Source organism: Cydia pomonella, unplaced genomic scaffold (assembly GCF_033807575.1).
Source record: "Cydia pomonella isolate Wapato2018A unplaced genomic scaffold, ilCydPomo1 PGA_scaffold_186, whole genome shotgun sequence".
Lineage (NCBI taxonomy): Eukaryota > Metazoa > Arthropoda > Insecta > Lepidoptera > Tortricidae > Cydia > Cydia pomonella.
The window spans coordinates 396,920-416,280 of record NW_026907827.1 but is presented as its reverse complement, the minus strand read 5'-3'; the positions used below and the strand labels follow the sequence as shown (position 1 = coordinate 416,280).

At 36.0% G+C, this 19,361-nt stretch overlaps 1 protein-coding gene across 3 annotated transcripts in view; it reads right to left on the bottom strand.

Moving 5' to 3' along the window:
- The window catches only part of LOC133533636 (uncharacterized), a 279,945-nt gene that overhangs the window by 15,755 nt on the left and 244,829 nt on the right, over positions 1-19,361 (bottom strand). For all 3 annotated transcript variants that reach the window (XM_061872653.1, XM_061872654.1, XM_061872655.1), the window contains one exon: positions 9,353-9,446. In XM_061872653.1, coding sequence (XP_061728637.1) covers positions 9,353-9,446 — 94 coding nt within the window. The remainder of the gene's footprint in view (positions 1-9,352; positions 9,447-19,361) is intronic.

The window sequence follows — 19,361 nt, the reverse complement described above, 5'->3', positions numbered from 1 at the left end:
AATGATGTACAAATTTGTCACCTAGTTTACAGCTAAACAGCCATAGCTATAGTATTTTATTTAATCTATAATTAGTTTTCCGTGTACAGAGCAAGGTGTCATGACCAACTTAGTAGAAACCCTACAGTTAGTTTGCCTTATTGTTTAGACCCGGATTTTACTCTATTTGCCTCGAAGGTTATTGGAAGGTACTTTTAGTATACCCGGCGCTTAGTTTTAGTACTAACTCGGAAAAATACATGAAAAAAATGTGACGTTAGATGTTATGTTCGTGTTTCTATCTATTTACCGACTCTAATACTGGTATAATGCGATAATTTTATGTTAAAACATAATTATCATGTTTTGATTGGATAATTTCACTTAGGGACTATCAACGCGACTACCTACAAGATACATATGCAGCTATGTCATTTATAAACTTATCAATAATAAAGCGACATGAATCTGGTTTAAACCCGAAAAAAAGATAAAAAGGTATGGGTTATACCTACTGAATAGAGGGTAAAGATAACAATGAATGCATGCATTATTTAACCCAAGTTGATTTTTATTGGATTTTTTGTAGAATATTATTTATTGTTTGATTTTTAAATCCAATATTAAATTTCCTGTAACCTTACATCCAACAATTACTAATTTAAAGCGATAAAATATCGTAGTTCAAAGTCCAATGCGTGGTTTTGCAGCCGCATATGAGTTAAAGGCAGTCTAAACTCGCAATGTAAATAGCGGTTTTTAATTAACAATTATTTCTAAGTACTGATGGTTAGGATAAACCTTGGTACAGCACTTAAGATGATTTGACCGCTCTATTGCCTTGAGCTAATGATTGGTTTAGATGTGTGTGTCACGAAAAAACGTTACCTAGTGTGCGTATGATTATTAGTATTATTACGTCAGCAGCAAAATGACTATCGGGGTTTTGAGATATGTATATGTATCTACATAGTACACCATTGTGTCAGTCAGTTTGGAAGAAATAATAGTAGATACCTAATTATAATAATACCTTTAACGCAAACGGGGCTTATCATTTTAACAATTAAAAATGTTCGTATGTATAACATACTTACAAAGACACCGTATCTATAGGGTTCAAGGTTAATTATTATCAAAGTTCAATGAAATTCAGCAGCAATAAAGTTTAAATGAATACTTTTGTGAGTGTGAATAGGTAGGTGAATGAGAACTACCTATATGTAATAACAGAAAACTAAAAAAATAATCCCCAAAGAAAAAAAATGTTTAAATATTAACAGCTTGCCTTTAATTTTTATCAACTTTAAATTCTCAAATTGTATAGCATCAGTTTCCGTTACCGGACGTTAAGAGTCCGCAGCAAGCTCGACCGAACTTCACCTTCCCATACAAAAGGAGTTTCGTTCTCATTTTAAAACTACGTATTGGATTGTAATGAAACTTTGCACATACAATGACATGAGGTATCTATGCTTGTAGTTATTTTTTAAATAGGTAGCTCCAACTTATAAAAGAAATGAAATAGAACAAAAACAAGTTTTGTATGAAATCTTAAATTCGCTGTATTTTTTTAACCGTGGTATCTCATCATCATCATCATTTAAGAGCATGGCTCTTGTCGGTGGAGTAGACGCCAGTTTTCGCGGTCCTCGGCCAAGTTCTTTAGGTCCCTGTAAGACACGACATTTGCTTTTCCTTTTAGTTGTTGTGTGTAACTTGCTCGTGGTTTTCCTCTTCCTCTTCTACCTTCGATCTTGTCTTCCAAAATAGTTTTAAAGAAAGTGTCGTGTCTTATCAAGTGACCTATCATCATTTTTCCTCGTCTATTCTCTATGGTCCTCAGTAGGTTTCTCCTCTCTCCAACAATTCGCAGCACTTCTTCGTTCCGTGGTATCTGAAGCTACATAAACTAATTTAGGTATATATACCTTATCTTATTGCAAGAACAACGTTTCAGAGCAATCTAGCTAGTCGTTTTAAAATGAGAGCGTAACTACATTTATATGGAGAACCGAGCTTGCTGCGGACTCTTAACGTAACTATCCATAAGTAACTGTTAATTAAAACGTATTTAAGTACCTAACAGCAGTTTTCCCCTACCACTCTGCACGTTATGTTATATCCTTATATCACATGGGTTTCTTGGAGCCACCGATTTAATTGCGCTGAGCAGTTTGAAGCAGTTTGTCGGGGTTTTTCGTTGGAAATTAGACTCACAATTGTGTGGATGTTATAAGGAAAACCTTGGGTCAAATCGTTGTCAATTCCGAGGTTTTGTAGCAATTATTAATTTAAGGTGGCATTTTATAAATAATCGTAGTGCCTGATAGTAAGTGGTTACCTCGGTCTACTAACCGTTGTTACTTTAGGAATAAACTAAATTCGCATTTACCTGCCTTAAAAAACCTCGTTCATCAGCAGTACTCTGCTCTTGTCAATGAATTCCTCTAAAACCGTACCGAATTTTATTTCGTCAATAATAAAAAAAAAATATAGGGACATTCTTACACAAATTGACCAAATCCCATGGTAAGCGCAAGAAGGCTTATGTTATGGGTACTCAGACAACGATATATGTAATACCTATACAAATACTTAAATACGTAGAAAACATCCATGACTTAGGAACAAATAAAGAAAGTATCACATTGCTTATTGCTTGGAAACTAACAAGTCCAGACATTTGGAAGATCTAATACCAAAAATGAAATGGAAGAAGAAAAACATTCAGCTGTTACGAATTTCTCATGACATTGTTGTAAGTTAGTTCAATTCTAGAGACAGGCCAAGATAAGTTGGCAGCGGTTTTGACAGCCCAGACAGTGCAAGTGTTATTTTTAATGTCAAACTTCTATGGGATTATGACGTTTACTTAACACTTATACAGGCTGGGCTATCAAAATCGTTGCCAACTTAGCTTGATCTGACTCTAAAATGATACCTACTAAACGGCAAGCTAACACATTGCACCTTAAAGCAAACAATACGCTCAATGCACAACTAGCATAATTCGGACTTTGGACTGTTATCAGTGTTATCCCAGAATTCACACACACGTTTTACAACGGTGACATATAGCTGCGACCGGTTATGCCAACGTTCATAATAAAATCTCGCTTAGACGTGATATTATGCATATTAACCGTCCCCAACGACTTGATAAAATCGTTGGCTTCTGAGAAAGCAAATTCTCAAGGCCTATAGAACAGAAAAGAGAGTTAAACTTCTATATACCTAGTATAACAGAACATGTCTCCGGTTGTCAATTTTGATTTACAATCCGGTTTATGTAGAAATCGTGACGAGCGGATTATAAAATAAGGTCGTAAGTCTGTTTGGGAATCTTTGGCTCTTACGCCTTTATTCTGCTGAGGATGTTGATTTTGCAAGTGGTGTCACCACAACAAGCCGTGATCGGGGGTGTAATTTCAAACGCTGATCGAATCGGAACGAGTTGATGGCTCACAAACTATACGATTCGCAAACCAAACTGCCGACCGGGGTTGTAAAACTTCTCATTCATGCTTACGTGATCATTACAAGTTAAAGATAGTCTATTTTCCAAGTAGGCATATTACAGTCCGCTTATGAACGTCAAATAAAGCTACGTCGGCTCTAACCCTACAGTCTGACCGGAGAAGATTTAAATCCCTCCTAATTTGTAGCAACTCGGCGGGAGTGAGAGTGATAGTAATATAACCTCGGTCCTCAGTTTGGATTGCGGATAGTATAGTCTATAAATGGATTCTCCGACCGACGCATATGTGTTAGGTACGGATTCCCAAGTCCCATAATATTGGTTTGATCGATAATTGGACTCGCCCGAACCGTACCTATTGAACTAGACCAGTCGATAAGCGTGCAATTTGGTATGATACGAGCCGTGCAATACCCCGGAACGCTCTACTGGAACTGGATGTCGTTTGAAACCATTTTCGATGGTTACAAGTTACAACTTACAACGCGTAAAGTAGCTAACAGTAACATAATAACATTTAAATTAAAGTGACACTATGAAGTCTAAAAGGTATGTAAGATTTCCTATTTTATTATCTGATTTTGCACATATATTGCTTTAGTTAACACTCGCTATATATTTCGTAACGAAAGTTTACAAGATATGTAATCATTGTAACTACATTAATGAACAGTTAAACGGAAGATATAGGTAATAAAATGTTCTCAATATCGTGTTGGGTTTCAAGGGTTAAGACTTGAAAACCAAACGTCTTCGTTCGATCGTTATCGATCAAACGGATTATCCATTGAAATAACATGAGAACTGTTGAAAATGAAAACAATTATAAACACTCTGTCAAATTGCCAAAACTTGACGATAGTTTGCCATTAGCTTAAATACATTAAATCGCTTTACATTTGGCTAGCAATATCATACCCGGCTATAGATAAGATTTTAAAGAGATTCAAGAGTATTAAAATTAAGTAATGATGACAGACGGACAGGTAGACTCCAAATTACTAATATTGATCCATGTAAGTACACAGCTATAAATAATATTATATTTAATTAGGAACATTACATGTTATGTTTGTACATAACATGTAATGTTCCTAATAAACCTTTGCAAATAAACCTTACATCTAGGTAGTTCTTGAACATTAGGACTAGTGTTTGTACACTAGTCCTAATGTTCAAGAACTACCTAGATGTAAGGTTTATTTGCAATTACCTAACAGGGTGCCATGTGTTTTCACACTTTTTAATGTAACAACCATAGCCATGCCCATGCCATACCCATGGTTTCGCAATAAAAATTTCTATTCTATTCTTATAAATATTTAGGGACCTTCTTAGGCAGTACAGACCACATAATACTTGTAATAAAACATCACGTAAGTATGGGTTTTTATAAGTCGACATAGGCAACCCACGTTTTATAAAATAATTTATTCTGTTTGATTAGATCATCAGCTGTTCAGTACAAATATGAAATGTCACTGGAAGTTAGATAACTAAATCAGCATAAGTCAATTTCATAACACTGTCGAGATAGAAGCCTAACACATTAAAAATTAGGTGTTAATGTATGACATAGATTGTTGTAGTACACTTGCATAATTTTCACCGTCACAATTGTACAAATTTTGTTTACCAATTGAAATAAATAGTACTTGTTACAATTAGCGTGTTTTCTTTCCTTCCATAATATTTTTTGTTTTTGGAAATAGTGTTAGTAAATTAGTTAAGTTGTTTTTTTCTTTGGTGAACGTTGAGGAAAATCCGCGTAAAGCACTGAGGTTGCACCTCTTACTTATTTGTAAATTTGGATTTTGTATTCCTTATTGTACTTCAAGAATAGGTTAGGCATTTTATAATATGAATATATATAAAAGCAAAATACAAAATATCATAAAAAAAGAATACAGAATACATATAAACACATTATAAAAAAACCTAACATAGAGTGCCGCCAGCAGCGGGCCAGGGCCCAAGCTGCCGGTGGTCAGGACCGCAGAGAAAGGAACCGCCGTACTCCAAGATCACCGCCTCCTGCATCTGACCCTTGATTCAACCACCTAGCGATAGTCTCTCAAGGTGTTGGTCGAGAGTCTTCGCTATGAGACCGTTCGCTGAAACGACTATCGGGACAATGATCGTCGAATTATCATTCTACATGGCGGTTATCTCGTGAGCCAAGTCCAGGTGCTGGGGTGTCCTTCTCGGCTTTCTCGAGATTCTTGATGATATTATTATTATTGTATTATATCGTCGCCTAGTACCCATACTACTACTAGTACTACTAGTAGTACTACTACTAGTACTAGTAGTAGTACTAGTAGTAGTATACTACTGGTCTCCTATCATTTAATCTTTCGATTTTAATAGGTCTCTACGGCGCTCAAGTAACTACACAGCATCGCCGGCTACTATACTAGTAACTCCACCCGAACCAAGGCTCGGAAACCGGATAAATTTCCTAACCGTTGTCCTGTACTTGGCGCAAAACCTTTTAATTTCGATTTCACACGAAAGACCGTTATTGTTAAACCGGTTTTTTTGAGAACAGTTCTTGTCAAATTAACCAGTTTAGAATAATAAAAACCGGTTTCTTGCTATGTAGGTGTCTATGTTTACGTGGCACACCACCAGGCCGACCGGCCGTTGCGTCGCTCGTCGAATAAACCGTTTTTTAAGTTACAATAAAGTTCTTAAAACGTTTGCGTTCTTATAAAAATTTGAAGGAAAACCGAAATAAACCGGTATTTACCGGTATTTTAAAAAACGGTTCCGTACCTTGGCCCGAACGATCCTTCTAATTTCGCGGCGCAGTTTAAAGAAGACGTAATTTGGCACAAGCTTTATGTTCTCACCATCATCATCAATCACTCCATACCTCAGTTTTTATCAAAATATTTACATTCAAAACGTTGGCACTATTTTGCACCCAGATCTAGATCTACTGACTAAAATCGTTAAAAAAGTAATTAACATTTATTCCTGATTCATTAGGAAATAAACTAGATTATAATTTAACGTTTGTGTCACTAATAAAGTTAAACATAATTGAGACAATCAGACAATGAGACGATCGGTCAAGTTTATAAAATAACAACCAGAATCATAACTGAATAGACCAGAATGTTCGCAAGTTCTCAAAATGGACTCATTGCTGACCAAATTGTCCAGTCCGGTTAGTACTCACAGGCAAATAACACCTTTATTAGGAAACTAGCACTAACGACCACGGAGCAAAGCCTCGGACAGACAGACAGACAGACGGACATGGCGAAACTATAAGGGTTCCTAGTTGACTACGGAACCCTAAAAAAGGTGCATTGTGGTTAATGCGAATGCGGGGTAAATTAGAAAATTGACACGCTTACCAAGGCTTAGATACCTTAGAGAAATAAGTTACCATGGAGTGCTCACTTCATACATCTGTTTTCTTACCAAAACGCTTATTATTTTCGTTATTGACTTATTATTTTGGTTTAGTCTATATTAGCAATTTCGGGGTGATAAAAATTACTCCGCTTTCGAAGTTAACCCCCTTCGCACCTTATTTGCAAGGAAAGTTATCAATACCCTACTTTTACATCTGGTTAGCATACCATTGTGGGTTCCTTATAAAATTGAAAAGAAGATCTGACGCCTAACATATTATTATGTTACCTGACAATAATTTCCTGTATATTCCTGGGTCGATGTTTACTTGTTAAACCAGCAATGTACTGTGAATTGTCAATCGTGGTGAAACAGTGGCCACAAAAAAGTGATTTGCAACGTTTTTATTATCTTTACGACATAAAAGTGATATAACCAATATTGGCCTGTAAGTAAATCAATCAAAAGTGTCAGCTTTCATCGCTTGCTACATCAGTTAAACAATAACTAAAAAGAGAGCCATGACTTATTCATAAGGTGTTATAGACCTCGGACGCGAAAAAATCTGCAACGTTTTCCCGGTTGAATGAACCGCGGCTTGGGCAAGCGGAACATAACCTCAAAGGCTCAATTGGAACACGACCCGATTATTGAGTCTATTGAACCTGCCAATGCCATATCCATCTGCGGCTTTTTAAAAGAGACTGATTATGGCATTAAGGGAAAGACAGTTAAAACAGTTATATTTTTACGGAAGAGATCAACGGACTAGTTAGCTCGATGCCTCGATCGAGCCTTCGTTCTTCCATTAATCATTCTCTAGTTACTTACCTGCTCGAAAAATATGTGAACCGCAGGATACAGTTTTACAAAATGGGGTACTTCGCACCACAAAACATTGTGTTCACGATTCACACACTAGGAAAGCCCACCTAATGAATGGTGATGAGACCACCAATTATGCGTGGCGGGACTTACACTCGGCCGGTTATTTTCTATATGATTATTTACATACCTATTATATGTATAATAGGATTACCTATTGAAAAATGTCGCTGAATACCGAAACACAGTTAAAAAATCATTGCATCTTTCTACTCGATTCATCTTGCCATGTTTCTCTTCTCAGTTCGCATTAAAACCGTTTACTTCTATTAATAGTTTTTGCCCGGTCATGGTTTTATGGCGATACCTGTAATACGTATGTGACTACTTAATATCACTTCACCGAATGCTGATCACTGATCGTCCACAAACTAAGTGATTCATCATATCGATGTAGATTGAATGAATCATGAACTCGGTGCTCATAATTACGGCGTTAAATAACGCTTACTCGACTATTAAACAAACAGTGACAGACTATTATGACACCTGCTGGGCCAGCAATGCAAGAATGATATAGATTATCGATTCATCCCAGATGTAAAGTAACGCAAGAGTCAAAAAGTACAGTCACGCAGGGTTTTTTGGCATTCGAAACTCTGGGCATACAAGGTGTCACACAAATAGCGGGGATCTGTTTAAGAGGATATTCGGTATCGTGTTTTGATTAGGGAAAAGTAGAAGAAAATTTTTGTTGACACGAAAAAAAAAAATGTTTCTTCTATGGAGCAGTAGGTCGTCCATATCGGCTAACCCTCCATAGGCCAATTTTTTTTTGCCATAAAACCATAAGAGTGGCAAATCTCTAGCTAGAAGTATGAAATACTGTTTGAATGTTGTTGCATGCTTGTTAATGGTGCATCGATCGTATTATTATTACACGTGTCTACCACGTGTATGTTAATAAACTAGCTTGAATAATTTATGTACGTCTTTATTATAAAGGTACGATTCGAATTCAGACTACGCTACACCAGCGTTACTGCTACAGTAATGCGGCACGACATTGTTAGCAACTGCCGCAAATGTAAAAAGCGATGTTTCGGTCCGGTTTTTTGACATTTGTGATCTATGATTCTTAAGTATGTTAAGTTCTCTACATTGTACTTCAAATCCATTTGTATATGTGACTGTTTGTGTTCTAAATAAATTAAAAATATATATATATTTACACTCAAAGCTTGCACGATCCCGGATCCAGAAAAGAGTTCCAAATAGTCCCACAGTACTTTTTGTCTTTTCCGTTACTTTATTCACCGAATTCAATACTAGGAGATTTAATTTATTTGTACATTAAAATTACCTAACCATAGTCCAGTATTAAGCTATGATCCACAAATAAAACTACGTCAATCCTAATCTTCTTTTTGATGTTATCTGAATTATTTCATCCACTTATGAAAATATTTTGCCTGAGAACCGTGACCTGAACGAAGACATTAGAGATATTTTTGAATATGGTATATTGAGTAGCTTTCGGACTAGGTATAGTTAGGTGGTTATACGGTATTTTTATTTTCATTCTAATTGTTTTATTCTCATTCACAACGATGCGTGCCTTGACTCGTATGGTCATGTTATTAAAGGTTAGATTTGACAAATCTGCGCGTCATCGTGAATGACGCGAACTATACTTACTTAATAGTGAGGGCGAGGAGCACGATGATGAGCCCGACCAGGGCCATGGCGATGACGACGCCGCATATCATGTAATTCGCATCATTTGGGGCATCTGCGAACAAAATTATATAGCGTTAGTTTGCGTGACTCATCGCGCTGAAAAAATCGTGATCTTGAGTTGCGAAATATTTTTAGTTAAGAGATGTTAAGGAACGGGTAGTGGATACTGTTCTATTTTTAATTCAAATTGTTCGTAGTTTTATATAAACTGATTTTAATAGAAACGTAGCGAATTCATTTAAAACATCCTTTCAAACGTCATAGTATCAAATGATTAAAGAAAGTAAAAGCGTATTGTTTACTTAAATGAAAACGTATATTCGATTTAGTAGCAGTAGTCAGTAAAAAAACATTGTAAAGTCGCTCATTATACGTTCCATTAAAATACGCTTTGGAGCCAACCCCACCCCACAGTGGCGTCTCCCGATCGTCGGCGTCTAGTCAACTCTATGGCTGCTCCTCGACGCATCATTGGCGCAACTGCGCAGCAACGCCATTTTCCATAGCGTCGATTAGACGCCGACGCTCGGAAGGGTGGCCGTTAAAATTTGGTTATTTACAGCCATACACTCAGTGTCAAAAGTAGCGTATTCGATTCGTGTATGCGTCAAAAGTACATTCTCTGATAGCTTGAAAAAATAGATCCGCCTATGGTGTACTTCCGTTTGGGCCAAATACTTTTCGCCAAATTTCACTTCCCGATAAACTTATCGCAGTAATTTCATTTCCCAAAAGAATCTTTGACCAATTTACATTTCGCAATTAATTAGTTTGGTCAAATTATCATTTGGAATCATTTTACTTTGTCACATTTTATCAAGACAAAAACTTAGCAAACGTTTTTAATGGCAAAACTATATTTCAAAATATGTTTGATCAAATTATCACTTCGCAAATTTGACAAATAGGCATCTTTATTTAAATTTTTATTTAATATTTTTGTGTTAGAGTTTTTATTTTTTATAAGGTAAGATGGGGTAAGTCACCGGGGCAAGAATAACACTTTATGCAATCGTCATAGTGTTTATCTTGCCTCGAGCAAAATAAACTATGTTATTCTTACCCTATCTCACCTTACCATATTTTCTACTTATATTCATGAGCTTTTTCCATTATAAATTGCAGTCGGGTTGCTGCAGAAAATAAAAATAGTCGCTATGAAAGAAAAAATAATATAAATACAATAGCTCTCTATTGAGATGTAAATCGTATGCCATGCAATATTTTGGGAAATGTAAGTTATGCATGCATTTGACTAAACAATACTTGGTAAAATGAAACTTGACCGAGTAATTATTTCCTAAACAATAACTTGCCGAAAAAGAGTTTTGCTAAACTGTAAAGTTGAGATAAGTTGTTTTCCCAAAAATTTTTTTGGGAAATTATAATTTGGGTGTAACAGTTTGGGATATGATAATTTGGGAAAAGTTTGCCAATTCATTAGTAAACCGTATATTAAATAAGTCTTCTGCAATAATAACAATTACACACAAAAGTTTAACGTTGAAACTACATCGTTAACAGTACCCCTAGTGTAACTTTGATCGACATCATAACGTGACGAACGCGTTTGCGTTAAGTCTCATTTTGTATAGGATTTTGAGGTTCCAAAACGTCCCGCTTGGCGCGCTCTTCCTAAATCCAATACAAAATGAGACTAAACGCAAACGCGTACGTCAAGTTTCAAAATCGAATTTAGTTACACTAGGGGTACTGGTCCGTGCCTAACGGGCACCGTACCACTTTGCGTCAATTGTACCGCGTTAATTTGCGGGCCGTACAAATCAATAAGGCGGGGAAGACCAGGTCGATACCGGTACAAGCCTGCAATAAGGGCACAGTGCTGGTGGAAGTTGTATAACTGTTTTCAAATTAGACGTATACTCTTATACAAATACTTGACAGTTGGGCTACAGTCCGAATAGATTACTGGGTGTACTCTGTACTGGCACCAACACCAACGCTTGTTTGCCCGATGGTGTTAAAAACCGTTACCACCTTATTATGTACATTTAAGCAGTTCTGGATTTAGGACAGTAAGGTTTTTGCGGTTCCTCGAGCGGTACAGAAACAGACTGTCACGTAAAGGCCTACTGACTAGTACAAAATTGTATACCTTTGTTTTACACAAAAGATTTTTACACAAGAGATTACCTATTCCATATTTTACATAAAACTCATGGAACAGTCGCTATTTAAGCTTTTAACCTCATTAGTTAATTTTATGGTTGTCGAGAACTCGAAGGCCAGCTTTTATTGTTTTTTTTTAACCGGTTTTTATTGTTTGAAACCGGTTAATTTGACAAGAACTGTTCTCATAAAAACCAGTTTATGCAGTGAAACCAAAATCAAAAAGTTTTACGCCAAGTACATGATAACGGTTTGGAAATTTTACCGGTTTCCGAGCCTTGACGGCAGCTACCAGTTTTTGAAAAACTAATGAACTATAACACATTGACGATTAAATACGTACCTAATGGAATATGTGAATATTTGTACGTCATTAAATTTTACCCTAAACCGCGCCGGGAACTCCACTTAAGCAATGTATAGAAATTATCAGTACCTAGCTGTGAATTCCAGCCACTGGTTATTATTTTCCTTCCTTCCATTTTTGTATTTATAAATATACTCATACAAATTAATACAATTACTGATAAATTAGTGTTAAAATCGCAGGGTTATTGTATATTGGTAACATTAAAGATTTCTCAAAGAGATATGTCCAGCATTAGACGTTTTATCGGCTGCCAAACTTTCAAGACAATAATGATTAGAAACAAATTGCCGCTTTACAAAATTAATTTAAGCAATATTGCTTTAGGGACACAAAGTACTTAATAGTAATAGGTAGCACAAAAGTTACATAAGATTGCAAATACGTGCTTTCTATTATTGACTTTTAAAAAACAAAGAGAATGAAAACAAAACTTTCAAACCTATCAATACATGCGTGAAAGGCGAATGTGATCTTATTATATAACCGCATTATTTTAAATTAGACCGTGTAGAATCGTGAGACCTGTTGTAATGTATGGATCAGAATGCTGGGCGACGAAAGTGACGGATGACAGTCGGATTAAGAATGAGTATAAAGGGGGAAGTTTGAAAGTAGCACCGGTAGCGGAGACGATAAGGAGTAGTAGGTTAGCCTGGTATGGGCAATTAACGAGGAGGGATGAATGCCAAATAGGCAAAAGAATGTTAGGAATGAATGTTGATGGACGGAGAGCGGATGGTAGACCCAATGAACTATGGATGGATTGTGTGAAAGAGGATATGAGAAAGAAAGGAGTGAGTGCATAACATGAAGAACATGTTGTGCCAACCCCACATAACGTGGGATAAGAGCAGGGGGAAGAGGATTATTTTAAAGTAAGGTATAGGTAATGCACGTGGTATTTCACTCAATTGTTCGGGCACGCTCGGCTCACGACTGCGGACAACAGTCAGACAAGGACAACGTGATTCGTGACCTGTCAAACATTGGTTTTATTTTGTTAAGAGAGGGCGTAAAGGTAGGAAAATTTGAAGGAGACAAAAGATATGGCGCGCCGCGCGAGACTTGCGACGGAAATATACTTCGGTTGAAATGTTTTACTCAAAAGATCCCTCGGCTATATCACTAGCTATTTTATATTAAACTGTGCGCTGTGCTATGTTAACGATATACAGCTCTAAATAAATGTAAATTACCTCAAGTGAACTAGGTCAAGAAATAAGAAGCTATAGAAAGAAAAACTTGAAACAAGAGTTTTTGATTCCGTAACTTGCCCTTGCCCTTGCCTTGAGCCGGGGTAGAGGGGCGTTTGAAGGTCCCATTTTTTCGGTGTTTCACTTATAACTTGGAAACTTTGCATCTTAGCGACATAACTACTTTCACAAAACGAAAGCTGATTAAATTTGCTGAAGTTTAATTCAGTCAAAGATAAGATATCTTATATAGTTTTCGAGATATCCTCTCTTGAAAGTTTATTTTAGGGCTCTCAATTTTATTTTGATATCTAACATTAGTGAAGCTACTATATTTTGTATCGTTTTCGTATCACATTAACACCATTCCGAAGTTATAATTATCGATAGTTGTGCCCTTCTCGAGAACGTGCTCCGTTTTGTATGGGGAAAGTAGTAGTAGTAGTAAACACTTTATTACACAAAACAAGTACATAATACAGAAAGAATACAGTAAATGTGTACAAAGGCGAACTTATCCCCTTCAACTCCATAGTAAACGGAGAACGTTATCGAGAGTGGCACAACCTATAGATGTGTGTACTCTTAACTTTTATATTTAGTTACAATTTCTACCAAGAATATTGTGTGGTTTTTCTATTAAAAATGTCTCTTTACCTACTCAATTTGTTTATTTTCCTTACACGTGAATGGTAAGTGATGAGGTTTTATGAGGTAACTCACAATACAGTAATTCTACTCGTCACACGTTTATTTAACCTATAAAAACTTCATCATTGAGCCATTTACCTATCACATGGTGAATACCGTAATTATAACTTATTTTTTCCTTAATATAACTACTTAAACCAAACAAATTTACCAGTTTACCCTGAAACTGGTTGCATAAAAATGCAGCAATGTCATAAATAAATGGTATTATGGTATTAATTTACCTCTATACCTATTGTCATTATTCCAAGCTGCTGTTCTTGATAATATATGTATTATTATTCTCAATAATCTTGAATGATTGAATTAATTTATCATAAAACTCAACAGAGCCCTTTAATATTTATATCTTAAATACCAACTAACGTAACAATTTAAATAAGTACCTAATACAATATCTAGGTATATTAACTTGCCTTATTATATATATAGGTAGGTATATCTGCTTATATTTGTATTTTTCCATGTCTTTCATTAATTAATAAATGTCGTTTATCAAGCGTAAACATGTTAGTTACATTCATTTCATACTAATAGAAAGTGTTTCAATACCCCTTGGATACAACTTGGAAAACGACTCTGAACTGCACATATGAAAATCTAAATACTTATATATGTTACTTTTTGTATGGGTACTTTAACTTTTTATTTACAAAAAACGTATTTTCAACACCACATCAATACAATGTAAAATGCTTTGTATGACATAGGTATCTCTTGTGTGGCCGTTAGGGTTTACTTTACATTGGATATTTCATACTGTTAGCATTGAAACCAAATTAGCTTGAACCTTAAATGGATCAACAATTAAAGTCTGACCATACATAGGAAATAAAGTTAATGACAACAAGTTATGTTAAAGTTATGTCTATGGAATTGGCATTGGTTACATCATAAATATGCTGCTGTCATACCTACCTAGTATTCCGACATACCAAACACATACATACCTAAATAAATCTCGTCGACCTAACTTCTTCCTGTTACGGTGCAGTGCGATATGACAGCAAAGTTTTTAAAAAATCGTAGCATTCGTAGCGCGTTTTTAGATCATAATGCCGTTGTCAAAAAATATGAATAACAATCTTAAGGCCTTTTCCTAGTAAGCTAATCGATTCGAAACTTGATTAAATAACTTTTACTCGATAGAAAAATTCATGAACATAGGTCGATAACGATATTCGCGGTCCCTAGCGCGCAACCGCTCTTTGCCCAGCGAGCTGTGTTCGTAGTAGTGTCACTGAGGTTTTCAATTAACCAAACATTTTTGCATTATTATTATAAGATGGCCCATTATGGAAAGCGCTTATAACGTCCTTTCCATAATGGGCCATCTAAAAATAATGGTAATAGACTTTGGTACAAAAGTTCTTGTAACAAACTGTGTTAGTATTGTCGCCTACCTACTTGAATACCAACAAGAAATACATTGATAAGGCGGCTTTTCTGAAGAAAATTGAATATAAAAGTTCTAGAGAGGTCTTAAGTTAGTAAGTAACATGAATGAAATGAAGCGGGGAGAGCCACGCCTATTTTTTGGCAATAAGGTTTAAATAATTAAGCTTTTACTATTTTATTTTACAAATATGCAAAAAATACTATATTTGAATACATTTTTATACTTATTTACAAACAATGAGACTCTATTCAGTATTAGCGCTATAGTGTGGGAACTTTAAAACGAACGTTACATAAAATAAAAATTAAACTGAAATATTATATAAAAAAATACTTTGTAATAAAATAATGAAAAATATAATTTTCTTTAATAATACAAGGAACTTAAAGTAAGCGTACTTACTCGTATTTTAGAATGTAAACGTCAAGCCTCATTTGGAGGAAAAATGATTCATTAAACTGGCAACATTTATAAGGCGGCTGACGAAGGTTTGGATTTTCTTATTCACAATTACGTAAAAATATCATATTAAACTCGATGCTTACGCGTGGAATATAATATCAGGAGATTTGTTTTTATTAAGTGATGAATTGTTATACCCATTCACCACACAAACAGCCATCTTTCCTGTTTTGTTTAATTTACAACCGGGAGGTGTACACAAACCGACTCGACCTTGAGTACTGCAAGGGCCGTACGAACGAGTGCGACATTAACATTAATTCCTAAGTTATACTAACAAATATGGATGGTTGTAAAATCTGAAATAAATATTTTCAATTCAATTCAATTCAATTATGTCGCAGCTGAAGTGGCTTCACTAAAAGGATGTGCGGACTAGTAATCTATGCTTTTTAAATCTATGTGACAAGCCCGAAAAAAACGAAAGTAATTGCGAATTGTGGTCTCACTCACTCATAGACAAAAAGTAATAGCGTGTTGTGAATAAGATACCTTTTACCAAGCTCTTATTTTTGCCCGGCTTCTTTGCTTGTATTTTTTTCTACGTAATGGATGGAAGTTGATTTTTCTGAAAGATAAACTTTTTAATGTTAAATAATTGTAATAGTTCAGAAGTGTTTAATTGTTAATGTAATATATATTGTCATGTTTGTGTACGATAGCGCAATAAATGAATATTATATTTTACCACATAAATGATAGTACTTTTATACTGATAATTAAACCAATTCGTGCAAAATTATTCCCTAACCATTCCAAAATATCAAAAATGCACAACGTTAATTTTGACGACTGGTTTGGCCTAGTGGGTAGTGACCCTGCCTACAAAGCCGATGGTCCCGGGTTCAAATCCTGGTAAGGGTATGTACTCGTGTGATGAGCATGGATATTTGTACCTGAGTAATGGGTGTTTTCTATATATTTAAGTATTTACAAATATTTATATATTATATACAATTAGAAAGAAATACACACAAAACAATAATATATAAATAAACTACTAACTATATATATATATATATATTATATGTATCGTTGTCTAAGTACCCTCAACACAAGCCTTATTGTGCTTACTGTGGGACTTAGTCAATTTGTGTAATAAAGTCCTATAATATTTATTTATTTATTATTATTATTTATTTATAATATTCAAGTTTTCACTTCTGCCGGCAGGAACACAACACGGGTCTAGTGTTATTTGACTGCGGTTTTCTGTAAGATGGAGGTACTTCCCCAGACGTAGTTTAAGGACGTACCCGAGTCCAACGTAATTTACTTTCTATACATCTCGCTCGCACTTATATGCGAGTACGAGCGAGATGCATAGAAAGAAAGTTACGTTCTCGATAGCGTTTATGTCAGTGCCGAACTGGTGGTAGCCACATAGGTACAATTAATACTTTCGATTCGTTATCCTATTTTGGCGTAACCATAGCAACGAGGTACAAACAAAAGGTTATTCTTAAAATTTAAAAACATCTATCTATAATACTATAGATACATGCGTACAGGTTGCTAACTGAACTGAGATCAGATGCCATCCCTTTCAGTCATGCGAGAGATTAAAAATGTGTCTCTTTCTTTCATAATTACGCCCCGCTTGTCAGTAGCTGTGCGTTGAATAGTACAGATGCATGATACTTCGCAGTCAAATTCTTATGATTAAAATAAGTATTAAAAATAATTACCTAGTGTTCACTTACATCTTTCTGCCCTCCGGGCGGAAAGCGTCAACTTTGCTCCCGCTGCGCTAAACGAAGTTGCCGCTTTCCACCTCCGTCGAGCAAAAAAATAGTATGCGCACCACGGGAGGAAACGTAGGACATTTACCGCGGGTTTGCCACCCTGCCTTCCGGCTTGGGTTACAATTTTACACGCGGCACGCAATTTCCTACTTTTCCTCCCTTGGGACACAATTACTATTTCAAACGTGCATTGTACAACGTTTTACAGTACATATGGCCAGTAGGGCGACACTCCTCCTTTTGGGCATTCTCGGCTCCGTTCGGCACAGCATTGCTACGAACAATTATTTGGGTTGGCACATCTTGACGCCCCTTTGCCTGCACGACCACAGATAAGATAATGACTTGATATTTAACAACCCTAAATATCCGAAAGGGATAGAGCCATACATTAGAAAGGGATAGCATGATTCGTCCCTGAATCGCTGTCAAACTTCGGTTTTGTAGGAAGTATCATTTCTGTACGGAAGAACTATTATTTATTCTATGATATAGCACTTTAAATTTTCGACATACGCACGTATAGTACTAGATATCGCACTAGGGCGGTAAAGTAGCACGATATATGTACTGTAAAAATAAAAACAAACGACAACTTTTACCGACGAAGACAGCCAGGAAGGGATATCAATGACATTTTCTCTGGTTTATCTTATTTTCCTGATTCATCCTTTCATTTAATTCCTAATACATACCTTTCTCGCCACATAACTTCCATCCCCTGCATCACATTGCCCTGCCACTGGCACTAACATATACCCAGATGACTTAAATATGTATGTATTTTACTTACTATTTGGATGTAAATTGGCGTTATGTATATTATAATGAATATGAATACTATTTTGACCCTAGATGACTACTCTAGTCTAGTCATCTAGTGTCATGGCGGCTGATGACCCCTCGTCAGGTGTCTTGCTCCACGCGCGGTCATTGCACTTGAGCGGTTTTATTACGCTCGGCTCGATCCTCGGGATAGCGAAAAAAAAAAATAGATGATACCTACGATTCGCATCGAGCGGCTTTGAGTCAGAGGGCCTACCGCGAAAACCGAACTACGCTAATTGCTGGCATCTATCTCTGTTACTCTAATTTCGCCTTAATTGGAGTAAAGGAGGACGATGCCCACAATTTGCGAACTTCGGTGTTCGCGGTAGTAGGCCCTCAGGGGCTTGATGCGCGTTTATCGATAGTCAAAGGAGTTTGAACCTTGTTATTATAGATATTCATTTTAAATTTAAGTGGCAGCTCCGCAACGCGCCATGTGCTCGTGGATGATGGCGCTGCCATTTAAATATAGACTGTAATTACTGTTAATAAAGCTAAAATTCTTGTAACGAGTTAGATGCACCCCGACTTCGGTCGATGAGAAACCTAGGAGTATGTGAGGTTTTAAGGTTCCCTTAGCCAGGTCGGCAACAATACCCCAAGAATTATCCTAGTTTTCTAAGAAACGTTGATATTTGTAGACGTGGGAAAAAAAATATAATTCTTGATTGTATTTTCTTTAATAACACAGCTTTCGACATACGATTCATGACACTTCGCTCGATAAAAGTAATTCCCAAAGTAACCTCCAATTTGAATATTTACTCCAACTTTAATTGTATTTTTACTATGTGACACTATGAAACAAAAAAATAGGACGTCCCGGGTTCGAATTCCGGTAAGGGTATTTATTTGTGTTTATCACGATTATTTATTCCTATTAAGTAGTATGTATTTATAAAGCAAATTATTCACCAATGGTAACAGATTTTGTCAACAACGCCATCTAGTTTCCTATTTATACACTACATCGTTGTTGCTACAGACGTTGTTATGCAAAAGTCATCCTAAGACTATTCATGCAATTCTGCAGCTGTCTGTACATCGTCGCCTTGTACCTAAAGTACAAGCTTTGCTTGGTTTGGGGCTTGCTAGATCTGTAAAAGATGTGTCTCCAAATATTTTTATT